Consider the following 12,570-nt stretch of genomic DNA (forward strand, 5'->3'; position numbering starts at 1 on the left):
CTACCCTTTCATTACTTGCAGTTTAAAGTATATTCTGTTAGATAATAGAATAGCAACACTTGCTTGCTTCCTGGTCCCATTGGAAGCACCCTTTCCATCCTTTCCCTTTAAAATGATGCCTATTTTTTTAAAGCTGTATTGAATGTCTTGTAAATCAGGGGAAAAAAGGATTGTTTTAATTCAGTCAGCTGGTTTTGATGGGAGAGTTGAGGTCATTCATGTTTAAAGTTGTAATTGAAAGTTGTGTCGATCCCAGTCATTGGCCTTGTTGTATGCTCAGCTGTTCCTTGTGTCAATGATTACCGCTTCCTTCTTTTCCTTTCTGTAGTCTCATAGCTATGCTTACCCCTCTCTTTAGTGTAAAGTCTTGCTCCCCTGTTTTGTCTGCTGGATTATGAACACTTTGAGCAGCTTGGAACATGTAATGCTCTTTTGAGGACTCCAGTCAAGGTTGGCAGCCATTATCTTGTAGAATTTGGAGTGCCTCACTTCAGCCCCTTCTGGCTTTCAAAGTTTACAATGAGAAATCCTAGTGGTTGTTCTGGTGAGTATGACTTGTGGATTGGCTTGCTTTTTGTTTTTTCTTTTAGCTTTCAATCCTTTCTTTGTATATTCAGTGTTTCAACTAAATCTTCTTTTCTGGTTTTGTCTGTTTGGAGTCCTATTACTTCTTGTATCTGTATGGGTATGTCTTTCATTATTTGGGGCATGTTTCCTTCTGTGACCTTACTGGATATCTGGTTTATGCCCCTAGCCTGGGATTCTTCTCCCTCATCTATGCCTATAACCTCAAAGGTTTTCCCTTTTCACGTTCATTTTCTATATGTTTTATCTTTTCTTGACCTTTGCTTGTACTGTCTGATTTACTCCACTTTATCTTCAAGCCTTAGTACTCCGTCTTCTACTTGGTCCATTCAGCTTGTAAGTTTTCTAGTTCAGTTAGACTTTTCCAGTTGCAAGTGTATTTCAAGTTGAATTATCTCTAATCTTTCTGTCTCCTTATTGAATGCTGTTCTCAAATCCTAGATCATCATTTCAGTCAGCCTTATGTATTTCTTAGGCATCACTCAGGTATTTAATCTCCTTGAATTCTTTGATGAAGTTTATGATTGTTCTTTCAAATTCTGTGTCCTGGGGTTCATCTAAGTAACTGTTGCTGGAGAACATTTCAGTAGGTCTGATAGGTTTGGAATGGGGGGGATACTGTCTTGATCTTTGTGAGAGTACCTAGGCCTGTGGACTTTTGTTAGGTCTGTTTCTGATATGGGCACAGCAGGTAGCGGATGTAAGAGCCAACCAGGGCGTGTGAGACAGTTTCACCTTGAAAGTTGGATATATATATATGGAGGTTAGGGGTAGTATGGGTGAGTCCTAGCAGACTATGCCAGGGCAGTGAGTGTGCATTCTGGACTAGATTTAGAAGGGTGCCCACAAGTGGAACTCTAAAATACTTGCTAGGTGGGGCCCTGGTACAAGGTCTATGGTGCCAGACCAGGCTGGGTAGCATGGGATGGGGAGGAGTCCAAGTTCTCTGGCTAGTAGTGGAGGCACAAGTTGGGCTTTGTACTTTAGAAGAGTATGTGGGAAGAACTACCCTTCTCATTTTCAGAGGAAGGAGTGAGGAAGGTCAGAGTTAGTTGGTAGAGTATTTCCCTAGCATGTGTGAGGTCCTGGATCTGATCCCCAGTTCCACTTAAACAAGGCATGGTAGTACTTGCCTATAATTCCAGTAGGAGGATCAGAAGTTGAAGGTCATCTACTGCGAGATAACAAGTTCAAGGCCAGCCTTGGATACACAAGACCCTACCTCATGGAATGAACATCAGGGAAAGGGGCTTTGTCTTCTAGGGATGTGAAGGGACATTCTTGGCTCTGCCTCTGCTACAAAACTATCACCCACATAATAGAGTCCTGTCCTGCCTCTGCAGTGTGGCTTCATGGGGGTACTGGTGATGGGCATCTATAGTATTGTTGGAGGCAGTAAACCACAGTCCCCAACCAGTATGGGCACTGGGTTGTGGGTAGCCAGAGGCTTTGAGCTGAGGAGACCTGACCTTTCAGAGCTCAACATGCACTCCCTAGAATTCATTGGCCAGGATGAGGCCAGAGAGCCTCTGAGAAAGGACTGTGCACACACAGCCCTCTTCTTGAACTCCAATTTGCCTTAATTTTAATTTAATTCCCTTTAATCTTTAATGAAAAGTTGTAAAAGTAAATTATTTCCCCAGGAGAGGCAGTAGCTCCTTAGGAGCTGTTCTCGACTTGAGGGTAATTACACATGTGGGTCCTGAGCAGCCTCCAATGCCAGGGAGAGGCATTCTGGTTTATGAACTAATTAGCGACCTCAATAATTGTTAAACACACATGCCATTTGGTGGATGGAGTATATGGCACCAACTCCACAGAGCACAGGCCCTGGCAGGGACAATAAGCCACTGTCTGGTCTTGATCAGGTCACTGCAAGCTTGTGCTTTCAGGAGTTTGGAGTCAGCTGCCTGGATCTTCCTGTCCTTCCTGCCACCCCTCCACATCCGGACCTGCCTCAGACTTCAGCACTCTGAAAGAGGCAAAGAGCCCCAGAGTGTGGATGTAGGAATGGCAGCATAATGACATCACTTCCCCAAAAACCAGTACCATTGGCTTTTTGGAGTCAGACCCTCACTCTGCCTAAAACACCCAGGCCAGAGGAATTGGCAATTGGGCAGGCCATGGAGGAGTGATTATAGGGATGTATTTAGAGAAGTCTGGGTGTGTATGTGAAGACTACGGTGGGGGTTGGGTCTATGGGAACTAAATTACAACCACTGGGCACCAACATGCTTGATTCGGAGCTTCTTAGCAATGTGAAAAGTCCAGCTACTTGGCTCTTATTGGTAAAGAAGGAAATAAATGCATTTCATTGGCTAGGCACCTAACCATCAGCCCCACTGGCTTCTGAGAACATGGAGCAGTTTGTCCTGGATGATTAGAAATGAGGGGATTTTATGCTAAATCTGCTGCCAAGTCCCTCCAAGACACCTTAGTGAGTCTTCCTATCACCTCCCCTTGGGCTTGTTTATTTCCCTTCCTGCCTTTTACCTCATCTACGGGATGCTTCTTCTCCTTGACCCATTTCAAAGCTGCGCTCCTCTGGATCAGCTCTGGCTGTTAAAGTTAAGGTCCATCCCATCATAGGAGTGAGCTTGCAGTCTGGAGCATCAGTGCCCCAGCTGTCCTTGCCTGTCTCTGCCTTCTTCCTGAAAACACGCTTTTTATCCCGAACTATATTTAGTAGTCTTCTGCTTTCCAGGGCACCAGAGGCAAGAGAGGGAGGTGTGGGTGAGGCAGGGCTAAGAGGCTCCCCGGGATCTATAGCCATGGATGAAAAATAATCCTGCCAAGTTCTGGCTGTTGGAGCTCTGTGTTACGAGAGGAATGAGCTTATTGGGGCGGTGGGAGGTGGAGCTAGCTGGGCAGGAAAACACTAGTCCATTCTTGATCACCATGCAGTTCTGGGTCTGTAGGTGTTTGAGGTTAGGAGTCTGGTTCAGAGGCATGGCTAGGGATTGGCTGGGGCATTGGTGCCCCAATTGTCCAGCATCTATACTCACCCAGTCCATGCAGACCAGATGGGAAAGACAGCTTTAAACTTAGAGTACCATGAACATCTAGAGCCCTCAGGATTGTGTCCAGCTGGCCTTGCTGGGTGACTCTGTGACTCCTATGTGCACATTGCCTTGAACTCCCCTGTGGCTTTGCTCTTGACTTTCTCAAATAGTCTTTGACTTGCCTGGTCCATGCTGCTTTCTATCCTCTTAGGAAGACACGAGGACTTGGGGCCACATAAGACACATAGAGCACCAGACAGAACCTTGGACCAGCTTAGAGTCTTCTGCCTAGGCACCATATATCTGCCTCCTGTTCTTTCAGGCCACAGAACTACCTAGGCCCACTCACCTTCCTGTCTCTCAGGGCCTTCAGAATGGATCCCACTAGACCCCAGGTCTCTGGCTGTCTTCCACTCATAGACCTGGTTTCTGCAGAGCCAGCATTATGCCATAGCATTAGTGTAGAAGCAGCAGTAGTTGGTGTTCTGGGCCAGAGGATTTGAAGTCTGTGACTTCAGATGCTATTGGACATGAAAAGCTACAGGTCTAGGCAGGAGGGGACAGTGGTCTATGGTCCATCTAATGCTTTGAGGGAAAAAAAAAAGGCACATCAATCCAAGAAGCAATTAGATTCTGTATTCTCATGCCCACCAGCGACTGTCGGGGTAGAACCACAGTGGAAACATGTGGTCGGCTTCCAATACTCTACTTGAAAGGCATTTCTAGGTTGTGTCTCCAGTCCCATCATGTTACTGTTGGGGTTGGGTAGGTTAAGATGTAAAAAATTTCAGCGTGTGGCTAGAAATCATGGGGCCAGGGTTTGAGTCAGGCACTCAGCTGCACTCATTGTTCACATCCCTGCCAGCCTCATTCACAGGAGGGGGCATGTCTTCAGGGGATGGGGCCAGCCCTAGGATCAGAAGGCCATACCACAAACTGGTTCAGAGCCACAGGAAGTCTTTGGCTAACCTAGAAAAGAAAGCACAACACAGACAGGGTCCTATATCCAGATGTCTCTACTGCAGCCCCAGAGTTGTCCCCACCCTCCCTCACACTATGGTTACAGCCACAGGTGTGGGCCATGTGCCCCCTCACCCCCAGGCCATCTGCTCAGTCTGCTGGAGTCTGGCCTGAAAGGGTAGAGCCGTCTTAGGAGGTATTGGGGAGGCTCCAGGTGCAGCAAGCCCTGGGGGGATCAACTTACCTCCCTCACAGCAGAGCTTTCGTGTCCCAGAGCCAGTCATACCCTGGGTCTCTGCTTTTCCCCACAGCCTGGTTCAGTGGGGGATAAAAGATGCCCTACTTCTTGGTTTGCCAGGCTGGGACACTGTGAGCCCTGATCTCAGCCCAGGAAGCAGATTTAGTGCTGACAGGGTCGCAGGTCTCCAGCCATTACCTAATATGGGTGCCAGAGAAAAGGGCCTCCTTTCTCCTGCCAGCCCATCATGGAAGGTTGCTTTTTTCCCCCAGTCAATATCGAGGAAGGTGCAGAATTCCTTGTTCCTACATGCGGTGTATGTGAACACTGTAAGAACTATGGGCTGAGGGGGAAGGGTAGTGGTGGCTGCTTAAGAGTCACACAGTTGGCAGCAAGAGTGAGCCATGGGATGGTCAGTTACTCTGAGCCAGGCTGGAGTGGGTAGTCCTTCTGGGGAGTCTCCTGCCTTCTGTGTGGTAGTGTGCTAGGGTGCTGGAAGGAGGCTACTAGTTACAACTGGGCACAAGCCTTTCTCTCATCCTGAGCCCAGGAAGCATGGACACTCAAGCCAGGTAGAAGGCTGGGTATGTAGAGGGATCTCTCCTGGCACGATAGAGTAGAGGTAAGGCCAAGATCCCAGCTGGCCTACCTTGGGCTGTGCAGAGTTGGGAAGAAAAAGATTAACAGGCAAACCAGGGAAGGCTGGACAGTGAGCCACAGCAATGCCCTGGCAGCCTACACAGTCCTCTGCAGAGAAAAACACCCCCCCAAAAAAAACCCAAAATCAAAAATGAAAGAGCTCTAACTAGGCAGCCACCCTTCACTGGTTTGCATATAATCATGGCTCCCTTAAGGGGACCAGCCTCTGCCGAGCCCTCCTCTCTCCCTCACCCCCAATTCTTTCAAGAAGCTCCAGCTGCGTCTGGTTGGGATTACTGATCAGGAGATCGTTATGAAGACCCTGTGTGGGGCAGGAAAGGGGGTGGAGGACTGCTGGTTATCTTTGCATGTGAAGCCCCATGCCATGTGGAGAAACTGAGGCTGGTGATACAAGTCACCCACTGCCCTCCAGACTCAGCAGGTGCTATGATGGGAGCTGGGATAGGGCCTTTCTGGAGCCTACATACATAGCTCTCCACACCATTGCCCACAGCATCACAGCCATCAGTGTTGGCATCTGCTCCACATCTGCACAGAAGAGAGAACTGATGCTCAGGCAATATAATGACAGGCCTCAGGCCTCCCAAACAGGCCCAGGCACACCCTGGTCCCTTAGACCTTCCTCTGAACTCAGCAAAGCAAGACAGCTAGTAGAAGGAGCAGCTCATGCTTGCACAGGCTGCAGGGTGTCAGGGTACCACTACAAGTGCTTATGGGGATTGCAGATAGACCAGTGGCCAGGGACCTTGAACCACTACAGAGCCTAGCCTGGTCAGATTCAGGCCAGATGGTCTTGTGCATCCAAAATCATGGAAGGTGCAGCTACACCAGACTCTTAGAGACAAATAACAGCCTGAAGAATGTAGATTAAAGAAGAAGTGTCCCTTTCCACTTACTCCGGGCCTGTGACCAGCCCCCTTGAACTAGGTAGAGTCTCAATGTGAATCACTTTACTTTTTCCTTGCTAGATTATAAACGTCCCCTCCACACATCCGTGCCCCTCATCACTATGCCTGGCAGGCAGTGTTGGGGTGAAGGAGTCTGCTGAGGGGTTTCCGCTCCAGCTCACCTATAGATGGAGAATGGGCATGCAGTCCAGGGAGCAGCAATCGCAGGAGGCAGGCAGGAGATGCATGGCATTCTCAGAGTGCCAACATCGTTCCTAGATGCCCCTCCTCTGGAGAGGAAGGCATAGCTGGAGAGCACCCTCCCGGAGGGCAGTGGCTGGAATGTCCAGGAGGAACACCACAGACGTGGGCTCCTCTTGAACGGACAGCCTTTAGGTGACAGCTCTTCTGCTGTGCCTGTCTCTGCCAAACAGTTTTCAGGAAAACAGGATCGAGTCAATCCCATGAGTCCCCAGTGCTCTGGCCCAGAGCAGGGAGGTGGGAGGCAGGCTGGCTCCCTCTGATAATCTTCCATCTCTTGCAGATGTGCTAGTGGATGGGCAGCCATGTGACTGTGAGGTGGCAGCTGCCTGCCAGGTCGGTGACCCCGTGCGTTTGGAGGTGCGGCTGACTAACAGGAGTCCCCGCAGTGTGGGGCCCTTTGCCCTCACCGTGGTCCCTTTCCAGGACCACCAGAACGGTGTGCACAACTATGACCTGCATGATGTCATCTCCTTTGTGGGTTCCAGTACCTTCTACCTTGACACGGTGAGTGTGAGCTGGGGCATAGTCCTCCATGTCTAACCCACAGTGGCCGCCCATAGCGCAATGGCAATGCTGTTCCTGCCTGCACATACCCATAGCACCTCACTGCAGTGGTCACTGTGATACCCAGCCCCAGAGGAATCTATCAGCCCTAAAGCTCGGTTCAGACACTCGTGCCCAGCTACTACACACGCTACTGCCTTTACTCCCAACCTCACTAAACCCAGGCAGTTCAGGGGGAGAGATAGTGGTGGCACCTTTCAAAGATAGAAATGGGTTCTCAGACATGCAGCCCCTTGTCTAAGGAAGCATGGCAAAAAGGCTCTGGGTGGAGCAGGGACAGTGTGTCGCACCCCTCTCACATTAACAGTGCCAGGCAAGTTCAAGGCTCTCCTGGTAGCTTTGGGGGTGGTGCTATGGATCCAGTATGACACCTCTTCCTCTTTCCCACTCCAGGTACAACCATCAGGCCAATCCGCCTGCCTTGGAGCCCTCCTCTTCCTCTACACAGGTGACTTCTTCCTCAACATCCGGTTCCACGAGGACTGCAAGAGCAAGGAGCTGCCACCCTCCTGGGTTTGCTTACCCAGCGTGCATGTGCGGGCCCTCGAGGCACAGGCCTGAGCCCCTCACCCTGAAGGCCATGTCCTCCATACTCCATAGCCAGCACTCCTCCTCCTTCCCAGAAGTCACCCCGAGGCTCCACCCTGCTCTGCTTCTGGCCTATTATGCTGAGCGACCTCATATCCAGTGCCAGCCTGGGCAGCCCTGGATGGCCAGCACTGCAGAGGAGCCTTTCTGATCTGCCATCTCCCCTTGAGTCTCCTGAGGTCTGGCTCACCGCTGCAAATGTCACTGGCAACCCAAGCAAGGAGGGAGACAGTGTGGGTGAGCAGGGTGAGCAGGCATCAGGGTGTTCCCTGCCTCTGTGTTCTGGTCTCCAGGTCTGTGTATTTATGTTGCCATGTTCTCCAATAAAGGCCTGCCTTGCTTACCTCACACCGTGTTGATTTCAGACTGTGGGATAGTGGGAGAGGGGGATAGTGTTAAGACCAAACCCACCCAGCCACGCCCTGCCAGGCGAGGCATCAGGTTCACGGGTCCCATGGCTGGAAGGGCAGGCTGCATCTGTCTTTGAGATAGCCAGGAATACCAGGTCACCTCCGTAAAACACTTAAGGTGCATCTGCCTCTCTCTCAGCGGGTGCTTAAGCCACCTATGTCTCTGCAAGCTTCTTGTCACCCCAGGTCGCCCAGTGGTGAAACCTCCTCTGTTTCAGCCGAGATCCCAGCCCTTGGAAAACTGCACTGAAGTTCTAGCGGGGGTGGTGACCCCACTGCCAGGCCATGATCACCTTAGCCTTGACTTATAAACTCTACCTACTTCAAGGTTCACCTTGGGCCACCTGCCCTGTAGCCTAAAGCATGTGGAGTCCTGCTATGTGAGCAGCCCTTGTCTTCTCTGAGGCCCCTGGGTCTAAGTGTTCATTTTAACTCATGCCAAACCCCAACGCAGGCATGGAGATGAGGGGACATTCTTGGATGTGTGTGTGTGTGTGTGTGTGTGTGTGTGTGTGTGTGTGTGTGTGTGTGAGTAAAGTCATGGGTAATAGCTGAGGCCGCCCAGACATCTGTGGGGGCAGCATATGGGACTCAGGGCGGGGGACCTTTCTAATGACCTGACTCTACCTCTCAGCCCCATACCTAGAGAGTGTGTCTCTTGGCTGTTACCCATAGCTGCCTACTATCACCCAGATAGGGAGGGAACGTTGCACTATGCTGGTCTGGGGCCATGTAATGCCCAGTAGACATAATCTCCTCTCAATCTCAAGTATATTCAGGGGAAACGCCAGAAGGTTTGCCTATGCCAGCAAGGGGAGACCCGGGAGAAGTCCTTTGGCCCTCCTCTCTAAGAATTCAAAGCAGGGTGGCCTTGTTAATACAGCTAGGTCCCTGAAATACACTGCTATGCAAAGCAGCTCACAGAGCTGGGGGTGGGTCACAGTCAACTCCATTCACATCAACAGCTCCTCACAATCTGCATGTTCTGTCCCCCAGAATACTCGTGCATAAATATGTTTGACTGATGGAAGAGTACATACCTACCTTAGACTGCCATCATGTCGAGTGTAAGTGAAGCTCTGAGAGCAAGGGCCAGGAGGAACTTCAGTGATGTCATGCTTTCTTCTAAAAAAAGCATTGTATGATGTTGACAGACGCAATACAGACAGACAGAGTTGCCACTGCAGGCTGGGAAAGCTGATGAGGACACAGCTCGGTTTGATTCCAAGGAGAAGCGTGTTAGTGATTGGTCCCAGTAATTCCAAATGCACATTCTCAGAGGATCTATTGAATGTCAGCAGAAAGAGAACCCAAAGGGCAAGGCGGCCCACTTGGAGGAGGAATAGAAATAAGCCATGGGTCTTGCAAAACCACCCACAGAAATGACTGTGTTGCCCAAGTTTCTCCCCTCTACCCTGCCAGAAGAGATGATTGGAGTCAAGACAGGAGGCCTGGAGGGCTGAGGATACAGGGAGCCTTCTTGTAAGAATACACGGATCCGGAAAATTGCTTTGGGATGGGTGTCCCTTGCTGGCACATGTGTAGCTGCGTTTTCTAGCCATGTTAGTATGTGGGGATTAATGCAGGTCTGGGAAAGGCCTGCTGGTTTCTGGACCTTCTGTCTACTTTATCCCAGTGCAATCAGTAGGGACTTCCCAGGCCTAAGCAGGGGACATGCCAAAGCATGTCCACTCACCTGTGTGGCTGAGTGGGTTGCTGTCATGTTGCCTGTTCCTCTATGGACAATAGCGGTCACACCCAAACATTAGGAAGAACTTGGATCTGGAAGATAATGTTTGAGAGTCTGAATTCTACCTCAGCCAGTTGTCAACTCTATGACCCCAGAGAGGTTACTACTGCATTCTGAGGTTCAACTTTCTTTCTGAGTAGGGATAACAATGCTAATGCCATGCACACTTTGATGTGAATGGTTTAATCTCTCAGGGTTGCTAGCAAGGCTTCAGTGCACACGGGTTCCCTCCCCCTCCCTCTCTTATTGCTTCTCTTTCCAATTCCATCTACATGTTCTCCCATGCCTGAAATTCTACCTCCTCCAGGGACACTTAACATTTGTCCTTGCTGGGCACCGTCAGTCCTTTGCAGGGGCTCATTTGTTAGCTAATACGCAGCTGAAAGCTTGCCTTGCGACTCCAGTGCTCCAACAGAAAAGGGACAGCAGAAGGAAGAGGGGAGCTGTCCCTGCTGAGATTTGAGCACAGGCTGGACCTGACCAGAGATGGATTCAGAAGATTCAAGCTTCATTTGGGGTTTCTGAACCTACTAGCCCGGAAAACCACTGCTATTATGGCATTCCACAAGGCAGCCCTAGTCCCTACAAGCAGAAGTGAGAAGTGTGTAGTCATCTAGCCCTGGGGCCATCAAAAAGTGTCTTAACTCTCCAAATGCTCATGGCCAGCCACTACTCCTCTACTTCTTGTCTCCCTCCCTCCCCCGCCTTTCTCTGCCTCTACTACCCTCTTAACTCCCCTCCCCATGCCCTCAATAAATTCTATTCTATACTTAAAAAGAAGAAGTGCCTTAGATGACTAAGAAAACTGCTTATATATATTTAAATACTATATACTATATAAATGCTTATACTACATACAAAGTCTAGATAAAAAGAGGTTACCAATGTAAGGGAATCAGCCTTATTGAAGCCTTCCGCTGAATTTGACTAGGAAGGTCACCACAAGCAGATAAACATCACAAACTGCCATGAGGAGAGAATTCTAGGTGCAGGGCTGGGGAGATGATTCAGAGGTTATTCAGCGGTTAAAATCCTTGCCACAGAAGCAGCAAGCTTGAGGACCAGAACCCATGTAAGTGCCAGGGGGATGTAGGGACACATTTGTAATTCTAGCACAGAAGGCAGAGGTAGGGGACCCCAGTATTTGTGAGGACAAAATCTAGAAAGGTAAGCTGTGTCCTGCCAGCTGCTGTTTTTTTCCTCCGGGGAACAAAACTGGAGGAGGAGACAAATCCAGGGTTAGCTCATGGGGAGCTGATAGAACACTCCTTTCACTAACTGGAGAGTCCAATGATGGCAAGAATGGTCCTTTCTCATCCCACAACAGTAAAAAGAAACCTGGCCCTTCCTCACCCTCTGACTTCAATTCAAACTATCTCCTACAAATACAAGCCCTGAGACAAACATTTTTTCTGGGGTCCAGAGAGGCTTCACTTCTGTTCAAAGACTCAAGGTCACTATGAGTAAAAAGGATAATTCCAGTTTTTTAAAGCCATTAAATACACTGGGGAACAATTCATTATGGGTGAAATCTATGGAAAACAGAATCAGAAGATACAAATCAAGAAATAATAAAATAGTAGAATATACCGGATAGAGACTGTGAAAGGTTGGTTTGAGGAGTGAAAAAGAATATCAATATAGGAAAAGGATAGCTCATAAAAGAATCCAATAGAGCCGCCATAACTGGAAATAAGAGCTGAGTTGAATTGCAGATTAATCTCAGCTCAAGAATGAACTAGAGCATTGGAGTTGGAACTGAAGATATTATTTAACAAATGCATCCCATGACGAGCAGAGAACATTAAGGACATGGGAAGTCACTTTTCTACATGTGTCTAGGAGTTCTCAGATGGATGGAGGGTCAAGAGAGTGGAGGGAAAGCTGTGAAGAAGAAGCTCGGGAAATTCCAAGTGGAAGAGTAGCACACTGGCTGCCATGCCGTTGCCGAAGACCATATGGACAGGATTGACCCTAAAATGAGCTAGAAATATAAGACTATGACCTTCAGAGAAGTAGCAGTCAGACGGACAGATGACTTCTTGCTAGTGGCAATGGTATCCAAAAGTCAGTGGGATAATTTCAATCTTGAATGGTAAGAGTACTTTTCTCTGTATGAAATACTAGCATTTACACAAAACCCGAGTTTCATGTTGACAAAATTTCATTAGAGGGAATTTTAATAAGAATAAAATAGTAAGAATAGCCCACAGGTAGGAAAAATGTGGATACTAGATGAATAGCAGAGATCCAGAGAAGGAAGAATAAGATAGGGCATAAGTGAGAAAATTTGAGTAAAGATTTACTGTCTAAACCAATGGTTCTGAATCTTCCTAATGCTGCAGTCCTTTAATACAGTTCTTCATGTTGTGGTGACTCCCACACACAACTATAAGATTAATTTTGTTGCTATTTTATAACAAATTTTGTTACTGCTATGAACTGTAGACAAATAGACCAATGGAATAGAATCGAAGACCCAGAAATGAACCCACACACCTATGGTCACTTGATCTTCGACAAGGGAGCTAAAAACATCCAGTGGAAGAAAGACAGCATTTTCAACAAATGGTGCTGGCACAACTGGTTGTTAACATGTAGAAGAATGCGAATCGATCCATTCCTATCTCCTTGTACTAAGGTCAAGTCTAAGTGGATCAAG

General features: G+C 48.6%; 1 protein-coding gene across 3 annotated transcripts in view; it reads left to right on the top strand.

Annotated features, from left to right (window-relative positions):
- The window catches only part of Trappc9 (trafficking protein particle complex subunit 9), a 486,162-nt gene extending 478,066 nt beyond the window's left edge, over positions 1–8,096 (top strand). For all 3 annotated transcript variants that reach the window (XM_021182812.3, XM_029469729.2, XM_029469728.2), the window contains 2 exons: positions 6,877–7,100; positions 7,554–8,096. In XM_021182812.3, the coding sequence (XP_021038471.1) occupies positions 6,877–7,100; positions 7,554–7,721 (392 nt within the window). In that variant the 3' untranslated portion in view covers positions 7,722–8,096. The remainder of the gene's footprint in view (positions 1–6,876; positions 7,101–7,553) is intronic.
- The last annotated feature ends 4,474 nt before the right edge of the window (positions 8,097–12,570 follow it).

Source organism: Mus caroli, unplaced genomic scaffold (assembly GCF_978045245.1).
Source record: "Mus caroli unplaced genomic scaffold, Mus_caroli_1 scaffold_16, whole genome shotgun sequence".
Taxonomy (NCBI): Eukaryota; Metazoa; Chordata; class Mammalia; order Rodentia; family Muridae; genus Mus; species Mus caroli.